Here is a 13,429-nt window from a genome sequence, read left to right as displayed (position 1 = left end):
TATGTGTTCCAGGACCCCATGCTTGGAATGCTCCTGAATCTGGATGATAATAGGCATCAGAGATAGAGGCCTCCCAGTTTTTGAGGGTGTGAGGAAAGGTTTTGATGAAGGCAGTGGAGTAGCAGGACTCATGGGCTTCTGGATGAAGGGATTTGGGGTGCACACAGGAATGTTTGGGGGGGCTTGCAGAAAATAGGAGGGAGGCTGATGATTATCTGAAGTGGAATTCACAATTCTGGCCCCAGGCTGAGGAAAAACAGAATTACTCATTTATTTTCCCATTTTTGTTTTCTGATGCTGTTACACGAAAATCCCCTTTTACCTTTTAGTTGTGATTTTCTCTCTGTATTTGGTTATGTTACTATGGTCTAAAATATCATGCAGGTTAAACTTCTCCCAGCACACAGGAACTCTGGTCAAGCCACAAGCTCATGGTTACACAACCACCACCACCCCATAGCCATACATTATGGTGTCTTAAATCACTGTTTAAGTGTCTCCTACATTACTGTATTCATTGTATTGTTTTAACCCAATCACTGTTTAAGTCCTGTATGCAAACTTAAACTGCCTTCTTGTGTTGCTGATACATTGTATTGTTTAAGTTCCCCCATCTAGGAAGCCAGCCATAGACCCCATTGAATTTTGCTGATAACTGACATCCTGATCCTCGTTCAATGTTTTACATACTCCAAGCACCCTGCTGTGTGGTAGTAATCAAGCTACCATTCAGCTCAGCACTGTCTCCAAACCCCTTTTTAAGAGAGGGCTTCCTCCCACATGCTCTCGCTCTCTCTCCAAGGACCAACACATCTGTGTTGTGTCAGAGGGTCCTCTTTACAGGACTCCCCCCCAACTGCTCTACAGGACAGGGGCGCCTGGAACTCTTTCCCTTCTTCCCTCCTTTTTCTCCCCTTCTCTCCCCATCTTTAGTTAGCAGCTGGGGTTGGCATACCAGGGACCCCTAAAATCCTTTCCTACAACCTTTCCTTTTTCTAATTTCCTCAGATGCACCAAATACTCTTTACACGCAACCACCATGAAAGCTAGGTACACTGGATTCAAGTATTAGGACCAAGAAACATACACTTATCATTTCTCCATGTGCATTATGTTTACCTTTGTGCTTTTGTAATAAAACTATAATCTTTTATTAAAAGTTATCTTTCTCTCAGTCTCCTCTTTAAGCTGAAGGGAATTTCTCTGCATTACGCCGTCTTGTTATCCAGCCTACGACCCTAAGGTTCCAATAAGGGCAGTGTAATAATTCCCCTAAACACAACAGCCGTTTTGGTAACAATGTCTATTCTGAATTGAGCTGAGGGGAGTTTACAACTAGTAGTAAAAGTGATTCTCAGTGGCTGCTGACTCAGTAAGAGGCTGCAATCTGCAACACGGTGGAGAGGAGGGGAACCGATCTCTCCCCCCAAGTTCAGGATCATCAGGAGCAAGAAGCAACGTCAGCCACTCCCCCACTGAGGGCAGTCACCTGCTTTCTTCCCCCCCCCCCCATTTCACACTGAAGCAGCTCACCTGCATCGGAAAGGTCAGCAGAAGGTTCCACCTGGGATTGGCGTCTCCATACACGACATCAGTTGTTAGCTGAGCATGATGACAATGGAGCCAGGTCAGTACAGAGGATTTATTCTGTACGGAGCTTAGCAGTTAAGACTGAAGGCCAAACTTCACATTCCACAGTATGCAACATTTGTCTCTCTCTCTCTCTCTCTCTCTCTGTCTTAAGACAAACCGCAGCCACACTTGTTTGCCTTGCTTGTTTAAAGTTATTTAAAGTGAATTTGCTGCTGGGTCAAATAACAACATCCATTTTAGTTACTCCGTTGATTTGTCAATTGGACAAATTTGCACAGCAGACAAAACAGGAGGAAAAAGCATCCTTTTTTTCTTTCTAGAATGATGTCCACCTGTACAGTTGAAGATGGTCAATGGAAGCCATGATGCGGAAAGCCAAAGGATTAGGATGATCAGGGGGCTGGAGGATAAGCCCTATGAGGAAAGGTGAGGGAACTTGGCATGTTCAACCTGGAGAAGAGAAGGCTAAAAGGGGATATGATAGCACTCTTCAAATATCTAAAGGGCTGTCATATGGAAGAAGGGAATAATTTATTCTCAGTTGTCTCTGAAAGCAGAACTAGAACCAGTGGGTACAAACTGCAAGAGAGGAGACTTCAATTAGACATCAGGAAAACATTCCTGATGGTCAGGGCGGTTCGGCAGTGGAACAGATTGCCAGGAGAGCTGCTGGACTGTCCCTCACTGGGGATATTCAAGCAGAGGCTTGACAAGCACCTGTTGGAGATGCTCTAAGAGGATTTCCTGCCTAAGGCAGGGGGTTGGACTAGATGACCTATTAGGTCTCTTCCAACTCTGCACACCATCAGTTTTTTGACAATTGACAAAGCACTGACAACAGGGGGTTGCATCCCCTAGTGGCCCTACTAACAAATGATCCTCCCCCAAACTCCTGTGGCACTCCTGAAGACCACCTGCGGCACACCATTGTGCCATGGCACTGTAGTTGAAATTGGCTGGTCTATGGGCTAGTAATTATGGGGGACTTCTTTGCAAGGCTGCAAAAACCCCATAACTTCCTATGTTGTTCATTAATAGCAGATGTTTTACTTTGATGCTTCTCAGTTTCTGTTTGTCAAAAGGAGAGCTGCAGTTCACTTACCACTCTCCCTGCAAATTTGGCTTCCAGAAAAGGATCGACGAAATCACCGGAGTGATTATTGGCTATTACTGTGAAGTAATCATCCACTATGGAGGAAAGCAAGTGATAGCCTGGTTTAGAATGCTTCTCATGGTCCCATTTGAGGGGGAGCACTGAGGGTGAGAGATCTTGTTTTCACCATGCTAGCCCACCACTTCCCTCTCCTCCACACTTCCTCTCTAGCTTCATTCCCCTTTCTTTAAATCCAGGGAGTGGGAGGAGCTACAGCAGCAGTATTGGTGGAGGGGTATGGCATGGAAGGGAGGAGGGGTGCAGGGGAGGTCCTGGACCAGCACAGCTTAAGATCTATAAACTGGCCATTTTTGATCTGAGACCCTTGGAGGCATACTTTGAGGCATGTCTTCTGCTCCATAGATGTAGAGATGGAGGGTGGCCATGCGTGCCGCTGGTGTCTCTGAGGACTTCAGAAGGTTGACCTCCAAATGGCTGCTCTCCACGACAGTATCTGTGTCCTATGGAGAAGAGACAAGAAGGGAAGGAGAATTATGAGCAGTATATGAACAGCTCCTCCTCCCAGTTCTTCCTGAAGGATGCACAGAGATGTGCAATTCAGACATGACATGTTCTGCATGCATTCCTCTGGAAATACGTTTTTTTAAAACATGGTTTTGTGGGTCAGAATCAGACCTTGGTTTGACAAGGTGGCAGGTGCACAGCCAGTGAGAGGCTGGAGTGGTGCTTGCCTCACCTGCTGCCCTCACAAATTGCCCAACCCCATAGGGCAATTACAGTGGTATAATTCCTGGGCTGCTGCTGTAAGTGATGCTGTAGTGTTGCAAAAAGTACCACTGTTGTGTGGGCCATTGGTGCAAAAGACCAGAGGCCCCATGTGCACAATGGCAGTGGCTCCTGGACTCTGCCCTGGATCAGGTAAGGTAGATCCTTACCTGGATCAGGTAGGTTCATGGGCTGTTGGAGGGAGGATTGGAGTGGGGAAGGCATGGGTGGATCTTGACAGCAGCCGCGCGCACTCGATCCTAGCCTTACACATCCTAGCCTAGACCTACTTCCAGGTTCTCTTTGGTTTTATGCCATTTAAAGAGCTGGTGTAAGTCTGAGACCCATTGATGGTCAGGGAACCTACAGAGAGGTACATAAAAATGATTTTTACTTCTCTCTCCTGAGCTGCCTGACTGCCCCCACTCCACAGCATGCAGCGCATGGTCCATCACACTGAGTACTTTTGGAAGATAGAATTGGGCCCTAAGTGTCTAAGAAGGCTGGCACCTGACTTTTTGTCTATCTCATCTTGAAAACATCATTCATTCTTCCCTCTGAAAATAAAACATGATGTTTACTGTCAGTTGTACGACAACATCTTGGATGTTCACTTTGTGTCCCTGTCCAGGTGTGGAAAAGTCTTGTCACACCAAAACCTTTACCGGTGCACGATCTCCGGCTCCTAAGACACACAGGTTGACTTTCACATAGCCCTTTAATCCAGCGTTGAGGTTACTTGGGTCATAGAGACTCAACCATTTGGCAATCAGAGCATGGCCTAAGGAAAGGAAACAGCAAGAGCCAGTGTTCGTCCCATTATTTGAGACCCTTCCCTGGGCACAGAAATTACTAGAAAGAGGCACCGCTGGCATTTCAAGGCATTGGCCCAAATTCTCCAGCAACTGACTTACCAGGAGATTCGTATACAGTCCCAATCTCAATCTGCAAAGACAGAAACAGGAGGAGTCAGCAGAATGATGAGGCAGGAGAGGTGGATAGAGAGCACTCCCACCCCCTGATTTATTTTGTATTCTGCTAGTAGGTAGGGGGAAAATACTGTAAACTGCCTCAGCAGCCCCCTGGTCCTCTGGCGTAGTGAGCAGTAGCCAAGACATCAGCGGCAGGGAGACTTCCACCCATTTTCTAGATCTCTCTCTCTCCAGAGGCATCAGGAAGGAGCCGCTGCTCACCTTGAAGACTCCAATGACAGAATCAGCTCGCAACGCCCTGGAGTTCACCACCTATGAAGAAACAGTTGTGGTAGTACAGAAATTCCTCTTGCACCCTGTACATTGGATGCTGCCTCCATCTGCGTTCTCTCTCTCGAGTTAATTGAAATTTTTTTTTTTAGTTTGATTGAGTCCTTTAGTACAGGTGTGCACTGCTTAACAACTGTTCACTTATCAATGGACCGCATATATGACGATTGGCAAAGCACAATAAAGATGTGGCCCGCAGCGAGCCTCTACCCGGCCCACAGCCAGCCTCTGATCTCCTGGAAGCCTCCGGCCCAGTTGACCAAACACAACCAGAGTTGTGTTTGTGGGGTATGGGAATGGGGTCCATTTAAGTGTGTGCTTTATTTCTTGGGCTGTGTTGGTGCTTGGAGAAATCCTGGACATTTGAGCCCATTCATTTATTGGGCTGTTGGTCCTTCATTTGAGCCCATTCATTTATAAGTCTTTACTTAAATTTTATATTTAGTTTTTTTTTCTGGCCCTCAACACTGTGCCAGATATTTGATGTGACCCTTCAGCCAACAAGTTCAGAGACCCCTGGTTAACACAACAGAGAGGCTCTTAATGCAAAGAAGAGGCAATCGATCTCCAGCAGCCTGTGCAGCCAGCTAGTGTCTGGCAGGGAATGTCTGTTAACAAAGGCAATAGATTGGACTGAATGTTCACTTAATGACCTACTCGCATAACAACAGGGATCAGAGAACGTATCCCCATCATTAAGTGGTGCAAACCTGTATTTCTGTTACCTTGTATGCTCTACCCAAATCCACAGTATAAGCACCAACAAACAAAGAAAAGGATTAACAACCCAGACCTTTGGGATTGTGAGTGTGCAGTTCCTTATCACTAGAAGTGAGCATAGGAATAGCATTGTCAGAAGCTGGAATGAAAGGTCAGACTTAGGTCTGAAGAAGATTTAAGAGGTTTTGCTTGTGGAGCTGCTCTTCTGGCTCTCATTCCGCTGCTGCGGGGTTCTCCTGAGGCAGGGCCGGCCTTATAATGTAGTGCCCTGAGCAGGCAGCCTTCAGGGACATATGACAGGAGTCCCTCAGCAGCAGCACAAAGAGTGCTCCTTTTCACTGGCATGTTTTGCTGTATTCAAAAAGAAGGAAGGTTTGAAACGAAAAGGAAGTGTGAGGGAAGAGGAGGAGAGTGGCAGGCTTGAATGTTTCCTGAGACTCTTCTGCTTCAGCACCCCTCCTTTTCAGAGAGCGGAGGAGGAGCAGGAAGATGGAGTGAGTCTTTGTGCTGCTGTTGAAGGGTGGCTCAGACCCTGCCTCTGGTGCCTGGTAGTCTTGGGCTGGCACTGGTCCGAAAGACTGTGCTTCTGTCTGCCCAGCCAGTGGGCTCTCTAGCTCTACCTATGGCCTGGTATCATGACACTGCTTCATGAAGTGGAAAGCTTCAAGAGACCAACAGCCCAATCTTATACATACCACAGGGAACTGCCCAATGCTGATTCCCCCCTTGCAATGGCACTGACTGTTGCAAAGCACTCAGCACTAGACACAGAAGGAGCTCCAACAGCACGCGACTTAGTGCACTGGTGGGAAGGTGGATTGGATGCTGGGCCCAATCCTGCAGTGTGGGTCAACACAGACCTGTGCCAGTAAAATAGCTGTTGTATATCTGAGTTGATCCCCACACTGCAGACCAGATAAGGGAACGATTGGTCCTTTACCTAGAGGAGACTTTCTGGACTGACCTTCCCAACATAGGATGTACCAGTCACCATTTTGGTGCCGCTGCATCAACAGGGTAGCAGAAGTATTGGACTCTAAGTACCAACAGGATTCTGACACAAAAGAAGGGCGAAAGAGAGGCATGTCTTTCTTGCCTGTATGGTTATGGACTCTTCAAAGAATTGACTCGGTATCTCCTGGAAATTCTGGACAAACATCTGAGGAAAAATGAAGTGCATCAAGAAAGGTGTATAGGGTCTGAATTTCAGCAGAAGAACCTCTCAAGAAAGATATTGTCAAACTGTGCAGGAAAAAGTGTAGAAAGGAACCACCAGATGATAGGGGGCCTGGAGGAGCTTCCCTTTGAGGAAGCACAGTTTAGGAAAAGGGCAACTAAGGCAGGGCGTGACAGAGGATGATAACATTATACGTGATGTGGAGAAAGGAAACAGGGAGACATGGGTCCCTCTTCCACCACAGTGCCCACCTCATTGTAATAAGGGCTATTCCCAGATTTGATTCTTGTCCGGAAGAAGTGGTGGCTAATGTAGACTTTCACCACAGGCTTGACGTTGTTTTCTTGAAGTTGCCTGCATTCCATGATCCCAACTCGAACCTGCAAAAGGGGGGGGGAGAAAGGGTCCTGTTTTTCCTTTCCATGCACATCACCAAATTGGGGGGGGGGATTTGACATGCCACCTCAAGCATTAAGAGTCTTGGACTGGCCCTGACCATGTTTATAATGAACATCTGTATTGTAAAATAATCACTGCTGTCTCATATTTCTGGTCTGAGGAGTTGGGCTGCATTACCTGGAAGGCTTGTTTCCTGTTTCCCAGATCCCTCTTGGGCACTGCCAGTAACATGTCGGCACCGCTGGCATCTCCACCAGCCCTCTCTTTCGGAACTAGTTCTTCATGGGAATGTTTGGCATGCATGGCGCAGCAGACTGGACATGATAGGAGAGCACTGTAATGTTCCATGTTGATATGCCACCCTATAGCTCTCCCCAAAGCTTGTGATACACCCCCTTCCCCAGACCGCAGTTCCTCCTTTCCTATGGCTGGGTTTTTTTTAAAGAAAGAATTACAGTTCAATGACTCATTGTACAATGAGTACAATGCCTGGAGTAATTTAATTCTTCACCTCTGGCTGTTTGTGGGGCCCCACCACTCTTGACCTACTCCTGCAAAAACCTACCTCTTGGGGCTGGGAAGCCATCCAGGTTTGCCACTTACCAAGTTTCCTGAAATCCAGCTTTTGGGGCTGCAGAATTGTCTGAGGTTCAAGAGGTATGAAGATGGCTCGAAAAGTGATGGTGCTCTGAAATGTAGTCACAGCAACCTTTAGTCAGTCTGAATGCAGGGAAAGTCAAGCGATCAGGACCCAGGAGCAGAAGCCATTCTGCTCTGACACAGGTTGCCAACTGACCACAAAAAATCAGCATGGCCAGCTCCTGTGCCTTTCATGGCAGCATGATCTGCAAGGATCAGCTTGTGTATATTATTAATATTGCAAATATTACTACTCCAGTTCTTGACTGCCCCCAAACAAAAGAAAGAAAAAAGTTTTTTTCCCCAGGAGGCTGAGAAGCATCACTGTAAGACTGCCTGGCGGAGGGGGGGGGTGTCAGCCTGACTGGGATCACCCCCCACCCCAGAAAACACATCCCCCTTTCGTGAACCCTCAGCTAGCCCATTCTTTGGCTGGTGGCCTCAGCAGACTCCATGGCTTCCTACCTGCTTGCCTGCCCCTGGCTTCCTTCTTCTTACTCCACACAGACCTCCTCCAGGCTTTTCTGGTTGCCCAAGAAAAGCAGGCAGGGCAGACAAGGGACTTGATACCCAATCCTAGGTGTGTCTACTCAGAAGTAAGCCCCATAATAGTTAACAGGGCTTACTCCCAGGTAAAGGAGAGTGGGGTTGCAGCCTTCCTCTTGCTCACAGCAGGAGCTGCTGCAAAGCAGCCGAAGCTGCTCCTTTTTCACCGCTGCTGCCTGAGAGTCAAAGCATCGGCTTCTCCCTTGCGTGGCTGCTGGCTGCTGCCTGCCTCCTCTGGCCCCATGGCACACTGAGGCTGTCTCCCAGCACACTAGTGTGCCACGGCACAGCAGTTGAAACCACTGTATTAGAAATTGGTTTCTCTAATCTCATGGTTTTTGTTTATTCAATGAATTCTTAAACACAGACTTTCATGTGATTTTTAAATTTGTCTGACTGCAAATTCACCTGAATATTTTTTTCCATGCAGTTGACACAGTTCCTTTCCTTTCCTCAAAACATAACTGTAGCCTTTTCCACCTGATTCAAATAATATTTGATAGGGAAATGTGGGACATTTGATAGGGACTGCATCAGGAGTCAGCCTGAGGCAAGGCCACGAAAGCCATAAGCCATCATGCCATGCTCATAAACACAAACACAAACTTATAGTTTATATGTTTAGCAGTTTAATAGAGAAAATGTTCAAATGTTTACAATTTTAATGAACCAAATGTTAATGCTATGTTATGGGTGTTAATAGCTAAATTAGTTATTAGTTTATATGTTTAAGGAATAGGAAAAATGTTATGTTCATTTGTTATGCATGATCATATGTTTAAATTTAAAACCAAAAAGCATTTTTGGTCTCGGTCTGAAACTGAAGCAGAGACAGGCTGTAAATCAAGGGATGTTTCTTGCTAAGCTGTCAAGGACATCAGATAAACGCTTCATGGAAAAGGGAGTATAAGAAGCTGAAGTTTCTACCTCAGGCTAATTGCTAGTATGACAAATGATTTAAGCTTCTCTTGGAATCAAATTTACAGCTTGTATATTCATTATACTAAAGCATCAGATAGAGCATTGTCTCTGAATAGAGAGGCAATTCCACCTTCAAGTTGCTGTTAAGCAGAGAATTGAAAGGGGGAAAAGCATTATTGCATTTTAAAACATTCAGGCTTTCCTTTTTAAACCAAATACTGTTTGATAAACACTGGGAAGGGCTATTTAGACCAAAGTTTCATAGAAGTTCCAAAGAGATTATAATGCTTGCTTGTTTGCAAATATTTTTCAATGCTTTAAGTGTAACCAATATAAATTAGCCATTAGAGCAAGGCTTGATTACCTGATGTTATTGAAAGTTAAATAATAGTATAGAAATACACAGAAAGGTGAAAAGTTATTAAGTTTTACTTAAAAGTCACAAGTTTGAAAATGTAATTCAAATCTAACTTTGAGAAGGCAGAAGTCTGGCAGACGTTAATTAACAAGGAGACACTAGAACTCTTATCTTAAGAAAAGCATTCCAACACTATAGACTCAAGGCCCCACCTGTCACTCTAATTGGAACTAGAGAAATATACAACATACAGGGAACTAGGGGGGAGGCAGGAAGCAGGATGCGCCGATATCTCTTGGCACCAAGAACATAAAACTAGAGGTTATACACAGGTTAGAGACATTTTAATGGGGAAGAAGACCTTGGCAAAGACAGTAAATCTGTTGCTAATTAAAATAGAGTTTTCCAAGATACAGACATCAGCAGAAACAGCTGGACAGGAACAAGATAATATGAAAAAGCCCCTAATTAGCAAACATTCCTGAGAACCTCTGTCAGAGCTAAAAGCTGAGAGAAGGGGCTAGATTTAATTGAAATAAAGAGAAAGGTTTCTTAAAATCCTTATTTACAATAAGAAGTTAGTTTGTCTTGTATTAAATAAAATTACACCACTATACAGATCACATATAAAGAGAATTACACATATAATAAAGACAAAAGGCTTAGTTTAAACAGTGATTAATGAGACCAAACAGAAAGGAATTTGAAAAGATAGAACTGGTGGTCAGAGATAAGCACACCAGTTCTGCAATAAATGAGTAAAGAGTGCCATCTAGTGGTTGTTGGAAACAATGTCTCAAATGTACATTTTGCCTTTTTTGGAGTTTGTAACTTGAAACCAACCAATCAAATGCTTGTAAAGTTATCTGTGGCCAATCCTGAGAAAGCCTCCATTTCTGATGTCACACACCAGCCAATGAGAAATGTAAGACTCCTCAAACAAAGGAGCCAGAATCAAATATAAGTGAAAGGCACACACTGGAAAATTGCTCTTCTCTGAGGGCTCTGAGAGTTCCCACATGGCTCTCATTGCTCTCTTCATTTTGGACAGGAGTCCCTGAGAAGCCCGTTGCTGGCAACGAAATAAAGCTTGCAGATTATCACCACTCTTGCCTACTGAGTTTGCTTTTGAACTTTGCTCTTGACCGTGCAAACAGCCAAGTAGGGTCAAGTCAATGCCATGTGATCCTGAGGGACTACCTGGCTGTCTCTGGTGATCTACACCAGGGGTGTCCAAACATTTTGGCAGGAGGTCCACATCATCTCTCTGACACTGTGTCAGGGGCGGGGGGGGGGGAAAGAATTAATTTACATTTAAAATTTGAATAAATTTACATAAATGAATTCATTAGAGATGGAACATATGAATGAATGAAGGTCTTGCAGTAGCTCAAGGCCTGTAAAAGGCCTTGCACAGAGCAAGGCCAGCCTTTCCTTCATTGCCACTCTGCATCATAGACGTGAAACAGCAAGTAGTGGAGAGAGCCCTCGTCCCACAGCTCAGTTGAGAGGTTGAACAGTTGCACACTGTTCAACCTCATACTGAGAGCAGTTGCATCAGGCCAGCATGGGCTCCAGCAAGTCTCCAGAGGGCTAGAGGCTCACTGGAAACTGGGGACTCCCTGTGGGCCTGATTGGGAGCCCCCGAGGTCCGTAAGTGGCCCCAGGACCGGGGTTTGGGCACCCCTGATCTACACCCATAAACAGCTGCTGCCCACGTCATGGAAGCTCCTTAACTCTTGCTGAGAAATCTATAGGCACACCGCAGACACCCGCCTATAAGTCGACTCCACAGATAAGTCGAGGACAGGCTTTGAGCCAACAATCATGGAATTTTCTATGACCCTCGGATAAGTCGGGGGTTAAACTTAGAGGGGTGTCTGACTATAGTTTTGTCTGATTTTACTGCAGGCCAGATCCTGAAAAATAACCTACCACTAATTATTACCTAAGAACTGTAGCCTCTAATTTATTAAAAACATAGTAAAAGATCATAAGATACATTTTTATTCTTTTTAAATTCTGGTCTTCACCACCTTTTTGTAAACACTATCAGAGTAAGTGCACCCTAAACTACATACCCAGTAAAACTGGTTCCCAACCTGGTATTCATGTACTCCCAGGGACAGTCAAATAGGACCTTTAGGGATACTTGAAAAAGAATGGCAGAAAAAGGCAGGCCGTGCTCCAGAATGCTTTGCAAGGCAAGGAAGGGAGGTAGCTAGTTGGCTGTGAAAGCCCCACCAATAGCTAGTTTTTGGTCATCAATTCATGTATGAACCAGTGATTGAAATCCAGTACAGTAAAAAAGCTGAAACATAATATGGAAAGTGATCAATCACCCAGAATTTCTCAGCACACTTCTAGTGCAAAACAGTGCAAAGGCAGAGTTTTCTGTTCTTCAAACACATAAAAAAAGAAAACACTGTGATGAATACATGAAGTCTGGGTTTCATAGAGAGGAGATGAGGGCTTGTATTATTACAAACATTTTGCTAATATGAAGGGTACAATTTATGGAAATGGGCTGCCAAGGGATATCCAAGTGAAAAAGGTTGGGAACCACTGCAGGAGACCCATGAATCAAATCACCTTTAAGGAAGTGAGAACATGAGGAGAACCATGAATCAAAGATACCTTTAAGGTGTCTGGTGTGTTAAGCCAGAAGCTCTACATACAACATACAACCCATAACGCATAACTGAGAGTGTGCAATTCAATTCACAGCAGAGAGATGAGATATTTGCAACCCTTTTTACTCAGAAGCAGACCCACTGCTTTCCATGGGTGTTATTCTTAAGTAATGGTGCACTGAATTGTAGCCTGGGAAGGAGGGTCCCATTCTGGTATTTCAAGAAACAGACCTGCTTTGCAAGCATTTGCAAAGCAGAACCAGGCTGCAGCACAAGGAAGGAGAATAAAAGGTTAACTTTGGCTGGAATGTCCCTGGAAAGTAACTAAGGAGGTGCCTGCCTGAGCTGAGCAACAGCTGAGAAAGGAAACTGTTCAGAGTTGAAAGGCTCTGCCCTCTGATTGACCCAGAGATAAGGCTAAGTGATTGGAGCTTGATTACGTGGCAAAAATTTCAGGCATTATACAGAATACTATACTGAGTATCTACAGCAGGGGTGCTCAATAGGTGGATCGTGATCTACCGGTAGATCGCGAGGCAAAATGAGTAGATCGCGGAGTGCCGACCCCCCCTTCAGGTGCCTCTGGAAGGAAACGCCGGGAGTAAGGCCCATTGTACTCAATGGGCCTTACTCCCAGGTAAGTGTGGCTAGGATTGCAGCCTCACAGCCTAATCCTAGGCATGTCTACTCAGCAGTAAGTCCTGTTATACTCAGTTGGGCTCAAGGTACACCAACATACATTGTACACATAAATATTATATGTTATGATGGTGCAAACATTGTAAAAAAATCTCTGGTAGATCTCCGGGCCTTGCTGGGTTTCAAAGTAGCTCTCGAGCCAAAAAAAGTGTGAGCACCCCTGATCTACAGTATTTTGACTCTAGATTTTCATCAAGCCAAATGCAAGTTGCATATAGATTGATGAGAATCTAGAAGTAAAACGCAACCCCAGATGTTCAAAATGAGACTTAGGACATTGCCACAACTTGCACAGCAGTTGCCTATGGGTGGCAGCTGATTGATGCCTGGGAAGTCTCTTCTCCCCTCCTGTCTCAAAGTGACCAGAAGATGCCCCCAAGCAGAAGGACCTCCTCCACCACTTAGAATCATGAATCATTCCAACTGGCCTCTGGGAGAAGGTGGGCATCTCCTCCCTTCCCAGAGACCACAGTGACCAGCCACCAGCAGCCAACTGATTGATCATCACATACTGTGACGATGAACATTCCATTCCATTACACTGGGTCCACATCAGAACAAGGGGGGGGGGGCAGAATTCAGAAGAAGGAAGGCAGGTAGCAT

General features: G+C 45.3%; 1 protein-coding gene across 1 annotated transcript in view; it reads right to left on the bottom strand.

Moving 5' to 3' along the window:
- The window catches only part of FER1L5 (fer-1 like family member 5), a 65,315-nt gene that overhangs the window by 48,148 nt on the left and 3,738 nt on the right, over positions 1-13,429 (bottom strand). The window contains exons 5-10 of the mRNA XM_066639645.1: positions 6,883-7,011; positions 6,551-6,613; positions 4,666-4,716; positions 4,387-4,417; positions 4,138-4,253; positions 3,084-3,207 (exon numbers count right to left, since the gene is read on the bottom strand). Coding sequence (XP_066495742.1) covers positions 3,084-3,207; positions 4,138-4,253; positions 4,387-4,417; positions 4,666-4,716; positions 6,551-6,613; positions 6,883-7,011 — 514 coding nt within the window. The remainder of the gene's footprint in view (positions 1-3,083; positions 3,208-4,137; positions 4,254-4,386; positions 4,418-4,665; positions 4,717-6,550; positions 6,614-6,882; positions 7,012-13,429) is intronic.

Source organism: Tiliqua scincoides, chromosome 11 (genome assembly GCF_035046505.1).
Source record: "Tiliqua scincoides isolate rTilSci1 chromosome 11, rTilSci1.hap2, whole genome shotgun sequence".
Classification (NCBI taxonomy): domain Eukaryota; kingdom Metazoa; phylum Chordata; class Lepidosauria; order Squamata; family Scincidae; genus Tiliqua; species Tiliqua scincoides.
Note: the sequence above shows the minus strand (reverse complement) of the source record. Positions and strands in the feature narration are given on the sequence as shown.